The following is a 24,407-nucleotide window of genomic DNA, read 5'->3' on the forward strand; positions in this document are numbered from 1 at the left end:
ATCAGATACCATTAAGAAAATGTATGTATTTTAGACTACAGTTAGGGAAAGGACATGGGTTGAAGAAAAAAAAAACACAATGAAATGAAGAAGTTTACAGGACAAGACAGACTTAATCTTTGCCTACTTTCTGTTACTGTCCACAGACAGATAGTTTGAAAATTATGGATACATTTTATATGACTACCTATTTATTGCAATCATTTCTTCAGCTCTGATGTACAACCAGAACAGTAAGTCAACGAGGCTTACATTTCTGTGTTGCAAATGTGCCCCAACAATCAGGAAAAGCTGCAATGGGAGCTCAATTTACTATATCATAACTGAGTAACACGAAGCCAACTTTAGCAGCAACACAATGCAGGAGGTAAGAGCACACAAGTTGCTTTACTGCCCTGTGTAAGCTAAACTTAGGAAAGTTTACTGAACCATTAAATAAGTGATTATGACAATGTAAGATATTAAATACAGATAGGGCTGTGTCAACCAAGCTACTAATTTTGGTGGGTTTTGGTTTTAATTCTTCCCTGCAGAAATATTAGAACTATTCAAGTAAGCACAATACCTTCCCTTCCAACACGTACCTCTTTCCTCAGAAGATACCTAAACACCACCAAAGAAAGAAAGAATAAAACTAATGTAATACAGCAAAGTCCTACAGGGGAATAGGGTTTTAATGAACACACAAAGCAACTAGGTGACATCTTTATCAGCCCTCATAAACCTTGATTGAATACACAGTGATAAGGCCTGTTTAAACTGTCATCCTCACGATAACATGGGCAGAGACAACGCGGGCCTTAGCAACGACCTGGGCGAGAGAGGCCCTTCCCAAAGTGCAGGCTCCGCTAGGTAATGCATATCACGTAAACAGTCCAAGGCTTGCACGGCTGGTCTGTTTGTGGGGCGGTGGGAGGTGGGGGAGCTGCCCAGGAGGGTACACGCACACCTCCCCATGGCACCGGCCTGGAAGGGCCCTTGGTTTCAGAACCAGCCTGTTTTTGGGGGTGGCCAGCTGTCTGGGGAAGCTGGGCACTTGGAGTCAGAGCGACCTTTAGCACTTTGGTCTGCAAACACCAAGAATGCCATATAAGTGGTTTTAAAGGATTGAAGGAAAGGCTTTCTCGGGTTCTTTGGTGGTCAGTTTGGGGTTTTTTTTAAACCCAACGTCATCTGTGAGGTGATAAATAACATTTAGCACTAGGAAGCAAGTAGGCACTTGGGGCCAGCATGGTTATGGAAGTTGGCAGTGACATGACTTCTGTTGGAGCATCTGGCCTTGGCCATCTGGGATACTTATTAAAAAAAAAAAAACTAAAAAAATGAAGTATTTCAAACCCTTTTCAAGCATCTCCAAGAAACATTTTGGCAAATTGCAAAGGTAGCAAGTAAGGATTTAATTTAATTATTCTCCTGCTTTTCTAACTTAAAAAAAAATAAAACATACACTTGAACTTTTATTCTTTCTACCCAAAATTGTTCTTCTGTCACTTCAATGCTTGCAGTGACACCCACTGGCTGTGGGAAGTCGAGTTTCAGAGAGTACTTACTAAAATGATTCAGCACACTGGCAAGATCACGAACTGACAGAACCTCAGAAAAACGCTGCCACCCAAAAGCTGGCATTTTGTCATTTCACTTAATGTTATAACTCAGCACCTGTATTCAATACAGCTCTTTTTCATTAATAGCTTTAATAAGGAAATAATGATCCAACGGTTACTTGTTAAGTATAATAAAATATATATTTGTATATAATTACTAGTTAATTAATAACTCCCATTGCTTGGGTGGTGGAAGACATTAATTCATTTTATGCCTATTTGCTCTTTGGTAAGACTGTGAAGTAGCACCAGTACCAGGGTTCAGTTTTTCATCAGGATAACACTAAACTGAGCTGGTACACCACTGTGTGACTGGCTGGCAGGGGAGGCATTTTAGCTACTCAGGAACTGATTAGTGCTTTTGCAGGCTTCCCTGCATACACCAGCAGACTTCTTTTAGTACCCCCAAGCAGTAATGTCTTGTTTCACACTTCATAACGAGGGGAAACGCAGAACTAAGTGACTGGAGTAAAGATTCAGGCGAAAACCAAGGAAATCAAACCTAACAAATCACAATCTAATGGCCTCAATTAGAAGATAACTTGTTTCTTCAACTCTATTACAGAAATTTCTCTATATCACATGTAGGTTCTTAATGTTTAAACAAAATTATCCAAGTTTAGGCTGAAACACAAACAAATCACTCCGTGTTACACAAGATATTCACCAGAAGAAAAGGCTAGGTTTTAATTTAACTACAACGCAATGGCTTGGAAAGGATCAAGGGAAATTTCAGAATTACTTAGGATAAAAAAAATAGAAAAAAAAGAGAATTATTTTTGCCTGCCCTGTGGCACGAGCCAAGAACAAATGGCTCTTGGCTGCAAGCACGCAAGGTGTGTTTGCTGACTTACTCAGATCAAAAATATTTTAGTCAACTTTATGTTATTTTCTGCATCTACAGCCACTAATGTTCTCTCCAGAGAGTCAGACGCAGAACTATTACATTCATGGAAAACACATTTATACAGGACTTCCCGCTGAGCTGAAAAAAAAGAAAAAAATGTTATCCAATGCCTTCCCAGCCAAACTTCCTCCTGAAGTGAAAAATCCTTCCCTTTGATAAGAAAGCTGTGTCAGACCACATTTCTGTCCCTGACAAAAGAACAGCTCTCCCTTGGCTTGCTCCAGTTTTGGCAGCTGTGCTCAGCAGAACCACGCTGCTCTTCCCAGCTAGTCACCACGCTTCATGGAGTCACCAGCTTATCTTTCCTGAAGAAAAAAATAAAAACGAACTATGCACAAGCAAGTAGTTACTGTGGGTAACACTACCCACAGCTCTGAGGCAGGCAGTTCTGCTCCAGGTTAGAAATTCCATCAATAACATAACACATCATTAAAGACCTCTCTCTCCTCCCCCTTCTTTTTTTCCTATCCATACCCAAAGCTATCCACAGAGATCTTCAATGCTGGATATACAGAGTCTGCAGCAAAATAAGCTAGGCTTGTTAACTTCCCTTCATTCTTTCTGTATCAGGTGGAATTAAATCAATAAAGCACAAGGAGGGACACTTTCACTTGAACATGGAAAGCTGGTGCCTTTTAGATACTCACGTTTCTAACAACCAATCCAAGGATACACACTGCTGCTTAGCAATCTTATTCTGGAGTTTTGAACTAAGCATACCGAGCACCATGCAGTGGGCTATTGTCCAGGTTCTGTGTGGTACCTACTGACCTCACCTCAAGCTACCCTTCCAGGAAGGCCAGATGTACCAACTCCTGAAAAATTTTATGTTATCATGGATGCACTGCACTTCTGCTGTCACTGCTGTGCCATCAAGATGCCTTAAGCTCTATCCACCCTTCAGGGGTAGGTATACCCACCCTGCAAGTCACACAGCACTGCCCAAGATAGCATCTGGCCAGGGAAGAGCTTAACCTAGGATGTGGTAAGCCCTTACCTATGCTCCCTAGAAAAATTAATATTCCTATAAGCAGAGCTGGCTACTTTAATGGTTAAACACCTGTACCTGATAAAACAATCAGACTTAATTTTTTAGGAAAGGACATGCCAAATCCAAGAACTCCAGACTAAGCAATGATGCCATTTACTTCCTCTAAAAATTCCATGCCACCTGGAACACAGGAAGGCATCCCTACATTTGATATTTGAAGATGGCCAGAAAGAAAAAGATCAGATCAAATCAACATTAAATTCCTTTCCTTGTCCTGGAGGACAAGGAATTCAGAGGGTAATGGTAGCTCTCCTATAACCCCACAAGTGCATACTCACACTCTGTGGAAGGATGTCCTGGGGAGAGGTAGTGTGGTGGTCAGAAACAGATGGGCCAGACACAAGGGATATATGTTTGATTGTGGCTAATCCAGAGAGCAAGTAGTAGTTATGGCAGCATTTCTGCGTAAATGGAAATTGGCGAGTGAAATTAAAAACTAGGCACAGTTCCCATCCCGTACAGTAAGCTCAAAAAAAAAAAAAAAGATACTTCTCTTCTGAAATACTGTCTAGATGCTTTTTTTCTTTTCTGAAGATTATTTGACTATGTCCTCCAAGTTGAGAAACTCCTGCAAAAGCAAAACTATGAAATCAGCCAATGACTAACTTTTCCTGGAGTGCTCAACAACTGCTTGCCAAATCTTGGCGTCACCATTTGATTCAGCATAGCAGATAAAGCCTAAAATCAAATGTCTGGTATCCCAATCTTGTTAATGAAGATATGCTTTTCATATCTAATTCATTTCCATGCCACTTACCAATAAAGCAATGTCAGCTCAGGACAGGTAGGTGCCCAGAGGGCTTGGCCCACTCAACCCTACTTGGCTGCAACACTTTAAAATGTAAGTGGCTCCCAACTTCTGCCTGCTGCAGGGCAAGCACCTCACACAGCTCATTAGTGAGTCGTTGATTTGTAGTAGCTTTTTTATGCTGCTGCCTGTGTGCAGACAGCCACGGTTCACAGAAAATCCAAGTCAAGATCACTTACCCCGTTACATCCCCTCTGTGTGTTGTGAAGAGAGCTGTGTCAAACAGAACAGCAGCTCTGTAACTTCTGCATCAGGGACTGGCTTGTAACTCCCATGTCCTTCCTCCTCCATGTGTGGAAGAGTTCCAGTTTAACCATAGAACATATTACTCCAGGGACATTTGAGGTGGAGGGACATAGCCAGGGTTGTAGGATGTACAAAATGCAGGAGACAGCAGGGTTAATTACAGCAGGGTTTAATGTATCCATGCTACAAGGTCTCAGGAGAGGGAAGAGAAGAATTTAAAATTCCTTTAGTAGATCATTCTCCTCCCAGTCAAATTTGCCATCTGAGTTTCTCACCTGAAAAAATTCAGAAGAACTGGGCCTATTTCAGCTTTAGGTTTCCCATGCCCTTACTCTAAAACACTTTTCTATCCCAACAAAAAGGTGTGAAGTGCTTCCAGACTATGTCCTTCACATGAAGTGGTGGGAGAATATTTCAGAGGACAATAATGACATGAAGACTTCCTCAGCCTTATACGGAATCAAAATCACCTGACTAAAACCCAAGACTAATATGAATTAGGTGTTTAAGTGCCATATGCTATAGAATGGAAAAATACAGTCAAAACCCTTGAACATGATGCTTTGAATTTTAAATTAAATTTAAATTTTAAGGTTACAACAACCCAAGGCCTTTGTGTTAGGAAGAGCAGTCTGGTCTAGATAGACCTGAAGTAGTCTTTATTTTACAGGTCTTTCCCAAAGACAAAAGAAGAAATGAAGAATAATAGTATTGTACTTCAAAGCCCACAAACGATATGACATGCCCATTGGGAAATAAATACTGTATAATTCTAATTTATTTTATATAGCTTTCACATAGAATGAGACCTTAAAAATGAAACATATATGCACAGGAGGTATTATGGAATCTTAGTAGAAAAGTATTACTTAGAATGTGGTTTCAGATTAACTTAATTCAAAGAGGCAGAATTTTTTCCCTTCTTCTTTATGAAGGCAGCAAGAAGCCCCAAACCAGAACCCTTCTCTTTGCAAGTGATCCTATGGAACTTCCTCTGGTCAGTGTAAGTGGGCAAGATGCCTGTGACTGGAAGACAGTAACATCCATGTAGAGTGACTTTCTCTGAAATGTTCCGTAAGTTGTCACCACAAACTGAGTCCAAGATACAGTAAAAATGAAAATTTCAGGAAGTCTATGGGAAAAAAAGACAACACCAAAACCAAACAATCCTGTAAGATTTGTTTCTGAATTTCCTCATGTGACAGTTGAGGACAGTTGTAACTAGACCAAAAGAAGTATCCCCACCCTTTCCTCAGGTGGTGGCCAAAACCTCTTTCTTATACTGCCAATAAAGAGAAATAAGGTATGTCAATAAATTAATGTGAAATTTTCTTATGACCAAGTTCAGGAATTCCTCCTATCAGTGTATGAATTTAAGAGTTGAGTCAGATACAAGGATAAGTCCCCGCTGTGCTTATGCCAAAGCACTGTGCTAACCCCAGTGTAAACGAGGACAGAGTAACATTCAGAAAGGACATACCAAGAAGGAAGGGACACAGCTCTGCTATCAAAAACACAGACATAGAAAGAATTGAAATGGAGGATTTGAGTAGTGGGGACAGAAGCTCTGAGGACATGAAATGCAAAACCCACAACAGATGAGAAACGGAGAATAATGACTTGCCAACACAACGGTAAGGAAGGCCCCTTGCTAAGAACCTGTGCCAACCTGAACAACACTGACCACCTCAGATTCCTATTTGTGAAACATGACTTCAGTACAAGGGCTGGAGGTTTTTGTTGAAAGGAATAGCTGTCTGTCTGTTCAGCCTCTTGGTAGAAAGATAATGAGTTACTTCAAACTTCTGCCTTCAAGTAACTTGCATACTCAGGGAAGCCTTGAGAAGCTGGACATTCCTTCCACTGAGCAGACTGATAGGCTTCAAAGCATATTTAACTATAAGCTGTGTTACTATAGGGTGGAAAATATTAATCAGTTCTAGCCATCTAGGGAGAGTGTGGTTTATCACTAAGAATATGTGGGACACTCGTACAAGAATTCTTTTCCCCTGCCTGCTGGACAAGCCCTCTCATATAATTTATCTGCTCCCACTGCATGCTTTTGAAAAAAAGCTAGACTAAATGAATACTTTCAACTAGAGCTAAAGGCAAACACTCCACTGGAACTTTGCCCTAATCAATAGTAGCAATGTTCATGTCACATGAGAGTCAGAGGATAGAATATGGTGCTTACTGAAGTCAGCAAATAAGCTAATTATACTTAGCCTGCTTGAAGAAGGGGACAAGTGAGGTCTGGTCCACCCACTTATTAATGCAATCATCATTATCCTTATCCCTTGTTTACTTTGTGCTGAAATTGTAATAAAAACCTGTCTCAAATGGAAGGTGCTACTGACCCCTTGTGGGAGAAATATTCTTACATCTTAGGATGCACAAGTGTCACTGGGGAAATAGGTTCAGAATTAAGTTTGTCTCCTCCCACACATTTATTTTTAAGAAAAAAGTGAAATGGTGTTATAGTGTCACAAGTGTATTCTCCTGATTTTAGGCAATTTTGCAGAAATTCACGTTTTTTACTAGCTTCTTTAGGGCATTCAAGTAAGCATCAACAAACCCTAATCATAATAGATACTGCACTGACTTTTAAAGTCTTGCATTGTTGAAGACTAAAATTTATACATTACCAGAAGGTACAGTTCTCAGTTTTTAATGTAATTTAAACTATTTTAATCCATCATAGCATCACTCCATCAAGACTGATTTTTTTAAAAAACCCAAAAAACTTATCTCCTGGAAAGTAGGGACATACTACTCTCATTACTGAAAAGGAACGAAGTATTTAGATTCCTAAAGTATTTTTCAGCCAAAACCTTGTAAGAAAAGTTGATGTGATTAATTCTTAAAAGTAAAAGCTTTCCAATGCATGCTACTGTGTTGCCACGAACAGGGTTGCACAAAGCACAACAACAAGATCTTCAACAGTTGAATTCTGACAACTGAAATTACCTTTCCATATGGTGGAAAACCAAGTCTGAAAAGGAAGGCTCTTGCTTCTTATTCAAATACTACTGCTAACCTTTCTTCCCTGAATAAAACAGAGTGCACCCACGAGGAACCACCCTCAGCATTTCATTAAATGTCAAATCCAACAGAAATCTCCATGGACTTTCAACATCCCTGTCACACACGGCTGCATATGGGATATAGCTGGAATGAGTTAGAACAGCAAAGCGCATTATACAGAGATGAATTATGTTACACAGTACTTACATTATAAAGTCATTATAATCTAATAATTATTATTTATATAGTACAGTATGAAGCAGCTTTCTCAAAATCTAAACCCATCAATATCAAACACTGGCAAAACCTGCAGCTTCCACTGCAACCAACAGCAGGGACTGAAAGCCTACAGACCACAGAGACCAAGTCTTAACCCACTACCAACAGCTGCTCCCATCACATTCAATAAACAGGTATGGAGAAGGATGTGAGCAGCTTGTAAATCCCAAAGCAAAGAACAAGTGGTTACTGAAAACATATTTTAACAATTTGCATCAACTATTTTAAAATAAAGTTTTTTCAAAAGTATCTAAAAATACTATCTTCTCATATGTACCTGTCATATAAACCAAGGTTGAAGATATCTTGAAAAATGAAAAGAAACTGAGAAAGAGAGCAACAAAGTTTTTATTCTGTCAGTTCATTTTTTCACCTGTACACTATGATAAATTAAAACACTAAGTCATTTAAGTCAGGTTGGTTTTGTTGCCTTTGATTACATACACTTTTCTTTTAAATGCATCCATTAAAATGAATCCTAGAAGTATAAACTGTGATGCAGCATCTGTTGTCTCAGAATATGGAAGTTACTGTATCTGGCAGATGTTTAAACGATCACATTCACGTAGCCAGATCTGGAAAGGCCATTCAGTAATAAGTAAACACAGAGTCTAACACACATGTAACAGCAGCTCTAGTCAGTACTATGAACTGCATATTTACAAAAAAATTTGCACGTATGTCACACGTAATAATTTTATATCAACCTTTTTGTTGTTACAACATAATCCACCCCTCGTACTTCTACTGCGCTGCTTCAGCAATGTCTGAGTATATGGGAGATTCAAAGGCACGTAGCACTTCTGATGCTTCTACAAACTCTTCAGAGACAAAAGAGAATCAGTTCTTTTTAAAAGTTTGGATTGCAAACTTTATCTAATAAAGTCTGATGCACTTTTAAACACTGTATGCCAACAAGTAACTGAGTTTGCAAACGTTCTTTCAAGCATACAATTTTCTAATTTCATGGTGACATCTAACATCATTACAACTTATAAGGAGGAAGACAAATGAGCCACCACTCCTTTCCTGATGCTGTGTGCACAAAAATCAGTATTAACTCAGTCCAATTACACTTGAAAGTCAAAGCTTTTGAAAAAGTCAGTATACATCTTATATGACAAGTTTTATTAACCATCAGCATTTCCTTTCAAAAACTTAGACCATGCTAAGCAGTTTTAAAGGAAGCAATTATATAATGCTATCTGCATACAGAAATCCTTACAGGCAACCTTAAAATTCTCCAGTAAACAGTCATGACAAAATCTACAATTCCTGAAAATACAAAGTTGATTTTAACAAAAGCAAAAATGTTCCTGTTGTTCAGTAAAATCTGTTTTCTAACATTAAAAGTTTGCATTCATAAAGACACTAAGCTTGGGACAAAGCAAGTATTTCCTAAAAGCTCAAAACGGGACCTAAACAGTTTTCTATCTATGAAATGGCATGCAAACATATTGATTTGTTGTCAGTTGTTTCTCTCTCTTATAAAAGACTTACTGGATCAGAGTAAAGCAGGTACTTTTACATGTTTGTTTAGACAATGATCTCTCTCTCACATTAAAAATGTCACATACAGAACATTTTATCACATCCTCGACACAAAAACTGCTTCTGTAAATTTCAATATTATGCCCTTTAGACCCCCATGACCACAATCAAACAAACAGGTTTCAGAAAGCCTAACAATACCTAAATTTGCTGATTTTCCTTTACAGAAAGTATATACAAGTTTATAAACCCATGGCAGGGCTATTACAATTATATTAACATCAACTCATTAACTGAATTCAAAAGACTTGCATTCTGTAAAGACTCTATGGCTGATGCCCATTCAATAGTTCTATCAAGGCACTGTACAGTCATTAAATCTCCAGTATTCTCCAAGATGTGCTGAAGAATACCGTGAACATGTTTAAGTTGTTGAAAAGCCCTGAGTCAGAACTTGCGTATTTACCACAGGGTTAGCTATAAAAATGGCACACACTAAAACTTCTGCAGGTAACAGTTTTGCTTTGTCAACACAGAAAAGTTATGAAATGCACAAAAAGACAACAGTATGAATGCCAGCAAACTTATGCAAGAAAGCTATACCATGTACATTGTGGCAAATCACACGCTGCTATTGTATGTAATTTATACAGTCAGTAAAAAACCTTGAAAATGTATTCAGACATCAAAAGTGACGAAGCAAAACAAAACGGATGCACTCCCCATCCCTTCCCAAAGACAAAGAACAGCTAGAGAAGAATTCAGCACTTTGACAGAAAGGAGGTAGCACTGCTAAAGGTTAGGCTGTAAGTGTTGTTGGGCATTTTTAAGTGAAAAGTTGACCCATGCAGCACAAAGAACAGGATAGGCTCTTCGGTTCATCAGCTGCTACTGGAAGAGTAAAATAAATTTCTGGTACATTTAATTTTATAGAGGAAGCTCAGATCACTAGCTTAAAGCAGCTTCTTCAAACAATTTAGTGTTTACACAAACTGCAATTAATACTGCTAAAGATAATTACACATACATAAACCTTAATCTCTAGAAAATATCTACACAATAAGTACTTGGATTATTTTTGAAAGACCATTTCATGTCTTTAAAAGAGGTTAAAATACCAATTGTAAGACTATGCTAACAAGGCACAAGTACTTGTGCAAATCTGCTATATCCACACCCAGTCCAAGTTAAGAACAACACCTTCTAACTGAACTTACACATGTACAAAGTAACTTGTTTACTATTTTGCCAGTGTAGTTTTCAGTATCCACTTCAGGAAAAAAGGGATTGTAGTAACAGCCAAAATTTTGAGAAGTGAGCTTGGGGAACAGTAAGTGAAAGAAAGGTTTGGGAGGGTAAAAAAGTCAAAACATAGTTATACAAAAGTTAACACGCTACAACTATTTAGCGTAATCTGTTAGCCTCTTAGGTTGCCTTTCTATTTTAAACCACTGTGTATTGATGTGACAGTATTTATGTATTTTACTAAAAGGAAAAGAAAGTATTTTACTTAAGCATCTGAGCATACCTCACATCTGAACAATAGGTATTATTAGGTGCCTTCTTGTTTCAAGAAACAAATAGAGATATTTCATTCCATTTAATTTCAAAACTGCTATTAAATACTGGGAGATAATCATAATAAACCTTGCAAGTCTTGCATTTTATGATTTTACAGTATATTAAACACGTTACTGATTTTTCTCATTTTCACTTCACTCAAGTGACTTACATGTTAATCTTTTGCTGAAGACAGAGGCACAGTGACATCCTCAACTCTCCTATTTGTTATAATACCCTTTGGCTTCCAGCTGAACTTCTGTTTTTATCCTTCTACTATGTGTTACCCAGTTAAACATTTTTAGTCTACGCACATTGCATGGATGATACCAGACTGAAGAGAGTGAAGGAACTTACTAGGTCCTCAACAACACTAGTTCACCTTCTACACCATAATCCAATGTGTGAATATAAATATCTATTTCAAGAAATTATACTGGCTTTGCAAACATTTTTCCTCATTAGGTTTTTGAAAGGCAAACAGTGTGTAGCCTTCCTAAGATAAGATACCGCTCTTCCACCTTTCAATAAGAGGTCCATACTAATAGTTCAGTAACTGTTGGTAAACTTATCTAGTTTTCCTAATTCAGCTGTTTCTCATAGCACCATAACAACATCAAGCTGACATACTTCAGTTTCAACTGGCACATAACAGTGCCAAATGAGTCCAATCACAAACTCCTATGCAATCACATACATCTGTTGTAATTCCAGTACAGAAGACTAAGTCAGCTCCTGGAGCAATACCATCATTGTCTCTGTTTCCATAGGACTGTGATGGCATTCAAGTACTGAGAGTGTTATAAAGTAACCTAAAGCTTCTCTGTTGAAAAGTACAGGCCTAACAGAGAACTCACCTATCTATGTTATGGTATGTGCCTTCTGCAGTCAACTAGTATTTAACATTAAACTCCAGTTTCCTACCCAGGATCCTTTAGATCAGTTCTTACTCAGCTCAATTTTTCAATTCATGGTAAGTTGGAATACTTTCAAGTAATTCTGGCTTGTTTCACTAAAAAAGAATTAAGAAAATGCCCACTGCTATATTGAAGTTACAGTTTTGAGTTGCACTATCAAGAAAAAATCCACCCTGCCTTTGTGCTGACAACAGTTTGTAGAGGTCCCCGGGAATAATAAAGAGGACACAATATTCAAAATATGTCCACCAGAGACAGAGGAATCCAAGGTTCAGATCTGATGTACTACAGGCTAAAATGCAGAATCGATTGTCAAATGGCATCCTATCATAGAAGTATTTCCAGGGAAGCCTGACAGGAAACTGAAGCCTACCATAGAAAGTTCAGCTGTAAAACATGCTACCAAAAAACCCCCAAATCAAACCACAAGAAATCCACCCTCCCACCCCAACACCCCCCCACACCACCACCCAAAAAAACAGAACCATCCTCAAACTTAGTGACATGCACATTGGTCAAATGAAAATTGCAGTGAACACTCAGGTGAACTCAGAGTTCAAGTAGAGATAGCAAAATGCTAAACTAAAAAGGAGGTTTATATCAGAAACTTTCCAAAGCTCCTTGAGATTCTGGTATTTTAGAATAGGAACCCAAGAAGCAACAAAGGAAGGCTATTTCATTTTGCCAAGAATACAAATACACAGATTATCTGAGAACAGATGACTACTAATGTACAAAACAAACCAGACTACTATACTGACTCCAGATTGTGATTTTGTCCAATGAGTAACATTTGCAATGCTGGAGCAGGATTAAAGATGACTACAGAAAGGCTGTGTATTACATCACTTTGCAATGTTAAAAGCTACTCTAAATACATTTTTCCAATCAATCACTGTAGTTGATTCCTGGAAAACTCTATTCAGTGTTTAAATCTTATTGCTTAAAGATTTGTCTGTCTTTATAGTTTATTAGTACCATTCTTCTGAGACTTTTGCCAACGTTTGCACAATTCAGGCATATCAACATAAGCTTCAAGAGACAGATTGATTTATCTGAAGAGACCACAATTTTATGCCTTTATCCTTACTTGGATCTTTCCCTGACCTATCTCTTTGTCCATATTTTTGACATGCAATGAGAATTAAGGGATAAATTAATCTTAGCTGCAAGTAAGGCACCTAAATGACTCCAGCGTGGATTTCTTTACTGTCCTGCAAGAGCACATCCAAGTTAAGTCTGCACAATGGCAAAGGGCTACATGAACTGTGCACTCAGAAAACTGTTGAATCACACAATCCTTTCAGCTATAAGAGATCCTCAAATCAGCATACTTTCTACCATCAAAAACGATGAAAGAATGTATTTGTTATCAAAATGTTAATAGTCTACAGTTGCTGACAGTAGCATTTTTGGGGTCAGGAACAGCTCTTTGTCACAAAGAGGTCAGGAACAGCTCTTTGCTGTCAGTGATAGCAAACTGCTTCAGCCAAATTCAGCTCACCTAGGCAAGGCTCACAAAATTCACTGTTCTGTCAGCAATATCTTCACTTGCAGTATTATCCAGCAATGCTCACAGATAAGTTCTGGTGTTAACACCCAACTCAGATGAATAAGCACTATTAAATCTTCTCTTTTGCTCTTGACCCTGTTTGCCTGGAGATCATAAAAACCCACTTAGAAAGAGAGGAAATGTTGCAAAACCTCTAATTTTCTCTTATTTATATACCCACAATTTTTAAAAGGTTCCACATGTATGTTCCTCTACAACTGATCAAATTCACTCATCTGAAATGGGTAACTACCCACTGCACAAACATTTTCCTTTCCAGTCAGGTTAAAAGAAATTCTGTATGAAGTCATGTGACTAGCAGAATTACAATGTTCACTATTTAAGTTAGCTAGCTCAAACCTGTTAGACTAAAGCGCAGTTTTGGGAGCATAGCGTTTCTAACAGATTTTTCTTCTCACTGTTTCCTTCCCAGCCCATCTTCAGCAACAAAGGGCATGATAAAGTTAGAATTACCTTTGTATTGTATTCTGAGGCCTCATCTTATGGGAATGGTATATTTATTACTAGTGTGTATATAATTTGTATTGATTTTTCATGATTGTATATTTCAAGATGGAAATTAATGTGAATCAGAACTATCACAGGAAATATGTCAACATTCTCCAGAAAAACATAAAGCAAAAAAAATTCTAAATATTTATGTTTGGTGGTTACTGACAATACAAAAAAAAAAATCCCTTACATCACTTGACATCTGATACGTATATGGTACACATGAACAAAACCAAAACAAGAATGTGCCTTTAAACTTTAAGGGGAAGAAGACACAAAGAAAATGAAAAAACGACTGCTTTAAATTAGCTTCAGGCTTAGATGTTTCAGAAGAGTAAAGCTAAAAGCTGACTGTTCAAATACTGTTCTTTTATTTGGTGTGTTCACAGTCTTTAAACAATTACCATGTAATGAACCTGTGCTACAGTATTAGAAATGTTTTCATTAGAACCCTTTACTGCCTTTTAAACTTACAGAGATTTAAACCATCAAAACGACCTTAATAATTCACAACCTCATAAAAGACACCGGTTCCACTATCTAATACAAAAGAATCCTTCGTTCAATTGCCTTGCGGCATATAGGGCATTCGCTCATTCGGTCTCCACAAAGTTGACACGTTCCATGGCCACAGAGAAAGATCATATTCTTCAGACGGTCCAAACAGACAGGACACATAGTCTGTAAAAGATTTTGACAGATTACACAGTCAACGGCAGCAGTTATACAGTATCAAAAATTTTCAACAATTTATACGTTGCATATAACAACAAATACATCATCTTAAGCATAAAAGATAACTGCCATAGCATAACCCAGCCACTAATCTAAATTGGTTTGGGCTTTTTAAAATCCCATTTTTAATTGATATTGATTTAAAATATGTGGGTTTTTCCTATACAACTATGTAGCTTTTTTCCAAATATGATCCCTTTAGGTAAGACAATCCAGTAGAAGGCTGACGTCAAATTTTCAATATCATTGTCTTGATGTTGCAAACTTGGGTATTCTTCAGAAACAGTCTCCTATATGTCATGTAATCTTCCAGGAAGCAAACACCACAAACAGCTTTACATATGCAATGCTTGGGTAATGATTTATAAATTTCTTCTCAGATTATCTGGCCATTCATATACTTACCTTTAAACACCAAGAACTGAACACATGCAGAAGTAATAAAAATGCTGCATAAAGAATAATATATATAAAGATTCGATACTTTGTTCATGGAAGTCACCTAGATTTTCAACCGAAAGAACACCTCAAGTTTCAAATGAAGAACTGTTTAATAAATACGTGACCTTCACTCGTAACAGTAGCACAGCAAACTTTTAAAATCAGTTTTAATTGCTGAACGTTAAAATGACAGCCAATGCCCAAAAAAGATCTCTAAAAGTTCTTCAACAGCAAAATTCATTTTGTACCAAGCCACTAAGGAACAGTGTCCTTCACCTTTTGTCATATGCAGAAATTTTGGTAAGGCATGTTCCTTCACCATAAACATACTGCAGCCATATTAGGATTTCATTTATAACAGTTGATCAAAGGTTAGTAAATGAATAGATGTTACAACAGATGATAATTGTTAAGACCATTCTATAGTTCATCAAGTCAAATCTAAGGTGTCCTCAGATCTGAGACACCCTATACATATCTAACAATTATAAATGTTGATCTTGTACATAATATGAAATACTGAGAGGGTTCATATTTCAAATACAAATTCATTTTATCACCATCTTGCACCTGTGACTTGTTTACATACTCATCATTGGGTGTTTACTTCAATTTGTTCATCTCAAGAGAGAAATCCATAGTAGGAACCTTATTCAGTATAACCTTAAAGCACACTTTCCATGGAATTAAGAGGTATTCACAGAATCACAGAATCAACTAGGTTGGAAAAGATCTCTGAGATCATAAAGTTCAATCTAAGACCTATCACCACCTTGTCAACTAAATCACGGCACTAAGTGCCACGTCCAGCCTTTATTACTTCCTAGGGTAGTTTAGTTGAAGACGAAAAAAACCCCAAATCACCATCATTCTGCTTGTGCAGAGTTTAAATTGGCATGGAATCTGGCTAAATGCCTATTTTAATCTTCAAGATACCAGTATAACAGAGTAGGAGGAGTATAAAACCTTATGCCAATTTATGTTTAAAAAAATCCTGAAGGAGGGTGTGCTCCAGCTTTTGCCAGATTTCCACAGCACTATAACAAAACACTCAAACAAAAAATTTGCCCAAGACTGAGCATCTGTCAATCAGTCCCACTCATTTTTCCTTTCACACTAAGTCACCAGTTTTGCATCCCAAGAGGACAATTAAGAGTATTCTTCCTTCAGTAACTCAGACTTCAAATATCAGTGAAACAGCTATTTCCAATGCAATGAACACAGAGCTGTCCCGTGACAAGTGTCTATAACCTGACAGTATTGGCATGATGTCCTTTGACAAAGGACTGACAAAGCAAACACTAATCTTATCTTTTGGGGAAAAACATCTGTAGCCTTTATTCTTTGTTTTAGCTAGTTATTTGCCTTTGTGTCTAAATACAATGTCAGAATTACTGAAGTTAAAAGGATCTGTTTCTCTCCAAATGCCACAACATCATTTAAAAATGAAAACGTTTATCAAGGGACTCAGAATAACAAAAAAATTAAAATCTCTTTAAACACCATTACTTTTAACTGTTTCAATCATTGAAGCACAGAACTCCTAACATGTTCATCTTATAGACATTTTCTGCAATTGCATGCAGTGTTAGCAAAATGTCCAATTTCTACTGCTCAGTATGAAAGTAGAGAATATAAAATACATTAGCTGTTTAATTTCTCAACATGATACTAACTTAAATGTTAAGTTTCTTTCACACAGTAGGAGAACAGAGTTGGCAGGAGAACCAATCTTCCTGTTTGCTACACAGGGTTTTCTTGACTAGCTCAGCAGTTTCCCAGTGGGAGAGAAGCCCAGATAACTGAGCTTTCCAGCTTCCAAGGAGAATTTCTTACTTAACTAGTAGTTTATAAGTACTTCTACAGAATAAGCAGTATCTGTTTCCACTGCACTATTGTTTGTTAGAAAAGCCTCTGCCTGAAAGATTTGACTCCCATCTTTTGAAGAAAAAGGAAGAAAAAGAAAGAAAAAGGGTTATAAAAAGGCATTATGCCTGTTTCTCTATGAGAACTACTTCTTTGGGTAAGTACTCGGAAAAAGTGCTCATAGCCACTTCAGTTGCTTTTGCAATTCAAAAAAAAAAATTTACCACTAACAAGGTGTTTTAAACTGCTTGAAGTATCAATTCCTCCTTACTAAAAACAGTTTTTCCAACAATATACAGGTGCACAGTGACAAAATGAATTTATTTTTAAGGAGGAAGAAAGTGATGTAAGTATGGTGAAGGAACATACATAAGATATTAGACAGACGATGATGATGATCATGTATGAAATGGAGTGAAGGTATTGCAATTACAGTCAAAAGGGTTCACATTCAGGGAATCCCTGAAGAATGGTGTGGTCATCAGATGTGGGAGATTCTGTTGACATCAGCATCACTTCTGCTTGCCACCAGAAATGGTTTTAAAAGCTTGCTGCACTAACATATTAGATTATCATTGAAGGTATGAGTTGAAACAAAGGATTATACCTGCTGAAAGAGAACAAATTAATTTTAAGTAGAAAAATATCAATTTAACACTGAATTGTTACAGCATAAATCAAAAGAATACACAACTATAGTGGACTGCTGTGCATCACTTCAAGTACAAATTTAAAAAATGACATGACGAATTTTTATCAAATCCAGTTTGCTACTGACAAGTATGATATTCAACTTGCCCAATCACAAAACTAAGCAGAAAAGACACTAAGGAAAATATGAAAGAGTATCAAGCCAAGATGCACACAAGAATGACCAGAACCACTTCTTTCTAGTCAGAGGCATTGAACAATTCTGGCTTCTGGCTAGCAAATCCCAAAGGCAAGACAAAACTGTATAGAATAAAAGAGCACCTAAGGAAAACTGATAAAAACCTGAGATCTCATCTGATCAAGAAGAAAAACTGTAATATAGTTTTCTTTTCATGTGCCTACACATAAGAGTATTAGCATACCCAAAGAGAAACCTTTCATAAACTCCTAAAGTAACCAGAAAAAAAATACATCTGAAGAAAATAGATTACTTGCATTTATGCATTCATCTGCATCTTTTGCATACATCACTTCAAATGCCAAAGCAGTAACCTTATTCCTTCCATTCAGTGTTAAAAAGTAAAGCAGAAGCTAAAGACTAGATATAAGACCTCAGAGATATCTAGAAATTCCAGATGTTACTGTTAAGACAGACATGCATTTTTCAAATGACAATTTTCCATCTGCATGTTCTTTTACAGACAAAAACTACACAGGAATCTGTTTTGAATTTCTATTACTGGGGTGCTGGCCCAGTCACCATATGACAGGAACAGCTCTTCACAGACATTCCACTGAGCATATCAGCTCCCAAATTTAAGGCATTTAGAGATACAGGCCATAAAACTGGCAATCTAAACACTATAGCCTGAGCTTTCACATGCATGAACAGCTGAAAGCCACAACTACCAGGACTAGATGTGATGCTACCATCACTGAAGTATTACTGACTGCTGTAAGCCTACAAGAGGAAAGGGCAAGTTAGAACACCTCTGTTTCCTGTATCCGTGAAAAGTTTCTTCCAACTTTGTTACACATAGGGAAGCCATTATTAGGGTTCTAAGAGTGTAAGTTCATACAATAATCAGATACTTCAGGTCCATTACTACCAAAAAATCTAAAAATCAAGCTTTCCTTCAGATGGAAAAGGAATGAAACAATTCAGTAATTTAACACAACAAAGTTCTGCATGTAGACAACTACTTTAAGCATTTCAATGGAACTAGACTTAGAGACATAACAAATTTAAATAGGTAACTGAAAAATTATTTTTTCTTTTAATTAGGTTTCTGAATTTCATGTAACTTAGCCAATGAATAACCAATACAATCTATAGTTAATCAGTATAAATTTCCTCCTGCAAACACTATACATAATTACAGATGACAAACCGTAACATTTAAATTAAAAATATTCAAGTTATTTGAATAGTACTTCCAAAGTTTTAACTTTGCAACCACACAATCTTTTGAAGAATATGTGAACTATACCCCTCATATGGCAGGTAACAGCCCAGCTGTTGTTCAAAGGCAGCTAATGAACAAACAAGTAAAGATTCACGTAGATATAGAACAGTGAAGAAAATCTACTTTTACCACCATTCTGTGAAAACAGCTTCTGCTGTACCTACACACTCAGGTCAGCTAAACAGGCAGAGAATACACTGACTGGGCAGAGTACCCTTTTTTAGTCACACCAACACAGATGCTCTAACAGATGGATTATCAAATCTGGACACTTTTTGTTTTTAACCCTGTACACAGACAACATACAAGCCACATCACACAAAAAAATATTGCTCATTTAACTAAAATTTAAGAGCTGATGCACTTTAACACATCATCTTGCTTTAAATAACAGAGGATGCATTGGCTTTTCCAATTAGTTTAGTTGGCCCATAAAATTTTCATTCAGCGTTTTTACCTGTTCCTTGATGTCTTGTAACTGTTGCTGCAGCTTCTGTACATCTGCATTGACATTAGTGTTGTCTTTGTCCTTCTGCAAAACTGGAATGTTTCCACTTGCTGTAATGTAAAGAAAACAGAGACACATGATTATGCAGCAATCCAATGAAACGGAAATAATTATTTTCAGTGTCGTAACTACAATCTGTCAATTATCTGAAATAATGTTAGTCAAACATCTTTGGTAATCTAATTGAATTCACTACATCATCACTGCAGCCCAATTAATAAAGAATTTCTCTGAATTAGTGGCAACACTTCTTTGACAAGTATTTCCACAATAATGATACTTGTGGTCCCTTAATGTTCTCGGAGTTCTTATCTGCCAGTAGTTCCTGAAGTAAATTTTTGGGGGTACATGCTGAAAAAAAAAAAGCCAAATCCTTTCACACTGAAAAGACTTATATACACAGATGATTCTATCTGGTGTTCAAAACTGCACAAGTGTCTTGGAAGTAGTTTGTTCAGACTTTGAACAAGCTCTGATTAATATTCTTATATCTGATTGACCTGGGAAGCAATGTTACTATAAGAAACAGAAAAACTGTAAAGTATTTTAAATTCCCAGCATATTGAAAACTTGACTTTACTGATTATCCTTACATTTATCTATTTCAGAACATTATGATAAGAATGAAGTAATATACCAATTCCCATAAATTCAACTGAAATACTGTATATCACACATACACAGAGTAAATGGACACAATCCACAGAAATTATTCAAAGAAGTCACAAGAAGTTTAAAAACTAGTCAAAGCAGGAGATGTAAAACTGTACATTCTGTCAGGAAAAGTTGCTTGTACCTAGATGCAAAATATTTGACATGACTTCAGAGTTCCAGAAGTAAAAAAAAATAAAATATTATTTGCTCATTTGCACAATTGCAGACAATCTTCAGCTTTTGATTCGTTGGACATTATTAAGTGGCTAAGTTGGCACACACTCTCAGCTTTACTCTGAATGCTGGAAGCAATGTTCCAGTATAATGACCAGTGTTATCACATCTGCTGCTGCCACTGTAGAAAGTAGTGCAAACAGCAAATGGATACCTGGGTTAACACTGTTTTTATTGAACTTTTCTTTAGAAAGGAGAGAAAGTATTTAGGTCATTTAGAAGAATGAGAATAAGAAGTTGGCGGAGGAACGTGAAAGAGTATGGGCTTTGGAGTCACTCACAAATATCATCAGTGGTATCTTCTGTACCTTTCCCTCCGCAGCACATTATGAAAGGCACTCTTCGCTCAACCACTGCCCGACACTGTACACACTTCTTCATCAAGCTTGCACAATCTGGTAGGGTAGAGAAAGAAATCAACTCTGAATCCTGTTACTAATTTTTCTTCTTTTCTATACATGAGCTTGTCTAATCACAGTAACTATACAGCAGTGACTGAACACATGCTTGTAATTAAACTACTTTCTGTACAAGCTTTCTGCAAATCACACAAATAAACATTTACTTTGGGATTCAAAGTAAATCTATTCCCTTTATCTCCTTTTAAAGTATTTCAAGTGAGCAGCTTCCTCTTTCTCCGAATGGATGTCTATTCCACTAGAATTAAGTTGAAAAGTAAAATTACATACATTTGAGATCAGAATTTCCAGGAATGACTCACTACCCACTTTTTCCTTTAGAGTAAAGGATCTTACTAACTGTCCTAATGGTCCAGGGGCAAAGAAGTGCTGCTCCTTACCTTTGAGAATAAACCTACATCTTTTGATATAATCCTATAAAGGAGGCTGCAATTCCTCTAGAAAAGGCAAATTATTATGTCTCATAAATGCTGAAAGGTTACTATGAATTAATAGAATGGGTCTTATAAACTATATAAATTTGGAGACTCTCTATCATCCTGTTTGAACAAGATGTCCAGAAAAAAAGCTGGAACAAAATCATCTGCACTTGTTAAACCTTTTGCTGTCCCTGTTACAGTTTAGACTTGGTAACGTGCATTGCACTGCTGAAATCCTTCACCACAGCAATCAATCTTCTTATTGTCCTCTTTCCCGGGAAACAAATCAAAACCACTCCTCTCACCATCTTTCAACTGTAGACAGTGAAAGAGGCCAGATCAGGATAACTATAATCAGTGATGTCAGCTGCCTCAGCCAGAACAGAGGAAGAAACCAGCCTTCTTTAGCAAGACCGAGCAAACAGTTACTCATGGGAATGACTACCCTCCCTCTTGTGTAGGTCCTCATCAATAAGGACTGCTCTTCTCCAGGCAAATCACTCTTCAACAAAGGCCTGAAATGCCTAGAGACAAGGTGATGGCTGCATTCTCATCCACATATTCTCAAAACCAGAAAATTTCTGGCAATCTCCTAGGTATTTTTTTTCCTACACAGGATAAATTTAAGTGAAACACAACTGGTACTTTCTGCAAAGATATACGATGTGTTTTTTAGAGAAAAATACAGCCCTCGTGCACATCTGTAGATTAGTAACGAAGCATACTAAATGCTAAATACTCCAAAAATATTTAAAGTATTCTTTTAAAACACCATTTGCACATCTGAATGCCCAAAAAAGCTGCAAAAAAGCAACAAAATTAATTCTAATCACTCCAGAAGTTTTAATGACATACAGTAGGTTTTTGTAATAAATAACTCTGTTGGAAGAGCACTTGTTTCCTCAATTTTTGAAAATCTCTACTTTGTCCTCCAATTATTACCAGCATGTCAAATAATGTCAAAATTCTGACCATCACACCAGGCTATCAAGGAAATTGGACATGAAATCAGATGACTGATGACCTTTTAGCAATACTATTAAAAACATTCTGTTTCATGATTACTTCAGAAAGGGCTTCTGTCACGTTACTTACTCTCACAGGCACACATATGACCACAAGGCTGGAAAAGCACCGCTGCCTTTTTATCTGAACATACTACACATTCTTCAATCTGTAAAGAACAACAAACACATACGAGAAAAGTTTATCTCCTGCTCTCTACATTAATTTGCAAGGCACAAGGACTTGAAGAAGCTTTATCTAGTGGGTTTTGTAAAATAATTCAGCACCTCAGAATCTAACAAGTTATCACACTAACTTCTAAGATGATATCTTTTCTAGCAGTTTTTACGCATTCAGTGCACTGACAAGCACAGAGAAGCAGTTAGGACAGTATACATTTCTTTATCTTTTCTTCTTTATTCCATCATATATACTTAAATTGGGGTTATTCAGCCCAGAGAAGAGAGGTCTCTGAGGAGACATCACTGCAGTCTTTCGGTACTTAAAAGGGGTTTATAAGCAAGATGGGGACAAACTTTTTAGCAGGGCCTGTTGCAATACGACAACAGGTAATGGTTTTAAACTAAGAGAGAGTTGATCTGGACTAGATATAAGAAAGAATATTTTATAATGGGGGTGGTGAAAGACTGGAACAGATTGCCCAGAGAGGTGGTAAATGCCCTGTCCCTAGAAACATTCAGGGTCAGGTTGGATGGGGCTCTGAGCAACCTGATCTAGTTGAAGATGTCTCTGCTTATTGCAGGGTGTTAGATATTAGTTACATGACTAACTTGAAAGGTTCCTTCCAACCCAAACCATTCTACGATCCTATAAAATTCACTTATAAGCTACTTTTATATTCTGGGTTAGGGTTTCTCTATGTTATATTTATATTATATTTACAACTCTTATATTTACTCTGAAGTAGATAAAAAAACCCCAACATAGTGCAGCAGCAGTAGACTAGTCAAATGTTTTGAAAAAATTTTAAAAATAGAATTGGGTTTTTAAAAAATCTACTGAGACTGGGTCTCCAAAATAGAGCACAACTGGTTGATACTCTGAAGAAAAAAAGACAGCATAATGAAACTTATGATTCCAAAGAAAGAAAAGCTGAAAACTGAAAGTAATTATTAACTTCAAAAACAAGCACATATTAATTAACTCAGTTTACAGGCAAATGATCTTTTAAGCAGCCCTAAGGAATAAAAGAACTCAGAAGAATTACGTATTACTGAGGGAAATCATACTTCAGAAAAAGCAGTAATTTATCTTAACATGAAGAAAAAAAACACTGTGAAGGAGGGAAATAATCTATTTCAATAAAGTATCCTCAGGTGACTGTATGAGGAGCTCTGAAGACCTGAACATAAAAGCATTGCAAGGCAGGGAGAGGTTCAGGCAAAGACAGAAGAGCAATCTACAGTGTTTGGACAAGATTTCATTACAATGCAAAATTAATTCCATCCAGTGAGACACGTGTAAGGCAAACTACCACATAAAATAAATTACGTATTTCCTGGACCTCTTTATTTTTTTTCTTTTCCTTTAAAAAAGAGAGAGAACCAATGAACTTTGGAGGTTTTTACCTTTGTCCTAGACTGAACTTGTTCTTTACAGATGAGGCATTTTTTCACCCGTGGTGAGCACAGAGAACAAGTGGCAATGTGTCCACATGGGCCAAACAGTGTATCCCTCTTCATGTCTGAACACACCATACATTCTTCTAAAGTTTCAGAATCATTGTTGATCATAGACGGACTTCGGGAACCAACCTGACCACTACAAAGAAACCTTGCAGTCAAACTTTTAAGAACTAAAAAAAAAAAATTAATTTAAAATGCACATCAACTGGCTGTTTATATACTCCTATGCATTCATGCATCACTGTATCATCATAAAGCAATCTGAACTGCCTTTTCCCAAATGAACAACTGACACCAGAGTGCAAGGTCACATGCCCAGCTAAGACATCGCAGAGACACTGGACACACGAGTCAGAACAGCGTGTCATGAGAATGTATGTGAAAAGCTGTAAAAACCCCTTCCCTCTCATC

At 37.1% G+C, this 24,407-nt stretch overlaps 1 protein-coding gene across 3 annotated transcripts in view; it reads right to left on the reverse strand.

Annotated features, from left to right (window-relative positions):
* Nucleotides 1-14,300: 14,300 nt before the first annotated feature.
* The window catches only part of MIB1 (MIB E3 ubiquitin protein ligase 1), a 73,894-nt gene continuing 63,787 nt past the window's right edge, over nt 14,301-24,407 (reverse strand). For 2 of the 3 annotated variants that reach the window (XM_050333785.1, XM_050333766.1), the window contains exons 17-21: nt 23,940-24,132; nt 22,441-22,519; nt 20,789-20,902; nt 19,569-19,669; nt 14,301-14,633 (exon numbers count right to left, since the gene is read on the reverse strand). In XM_050333785.1, coding sequence (XP_050189742.1) covers nt 14,493-14,633; nt 19,569-19,669; nt 20,789-20,902; nt 22,441-22,519; nt 23,940-24,132 — 628 coding nt within the window. In that variant the 3' untranslated portion in view covers nt 14,301-14,492. The remainder of the gene's footprint in view (nt 14,634-19,568; nt 19,670-20,788; nt 20,903-22,440; nt 22,520-23,939; nt 24,133-24,407) is intronic. The other variant, XM_050333774.1, reaches the window with a different exon arrangement.

Source organism: Myiozetetes cayanensis, unplaced genomic scaffold (genome assembly GCF_022539395.1).
Source record: "Myiozetetes cayanensis isolate MyiCay16 unplaced genomic scaffold, myiCay2020 scf1, whole genome shotgun sequence".
NCBI classification, from domain to species: domain Eukaryota; kingdom Metazoa; phylum Chordata; class Aves; order Passeriformes; family Tyrannidae; genus Myiozetetes; species Myiozetetes cayanensis.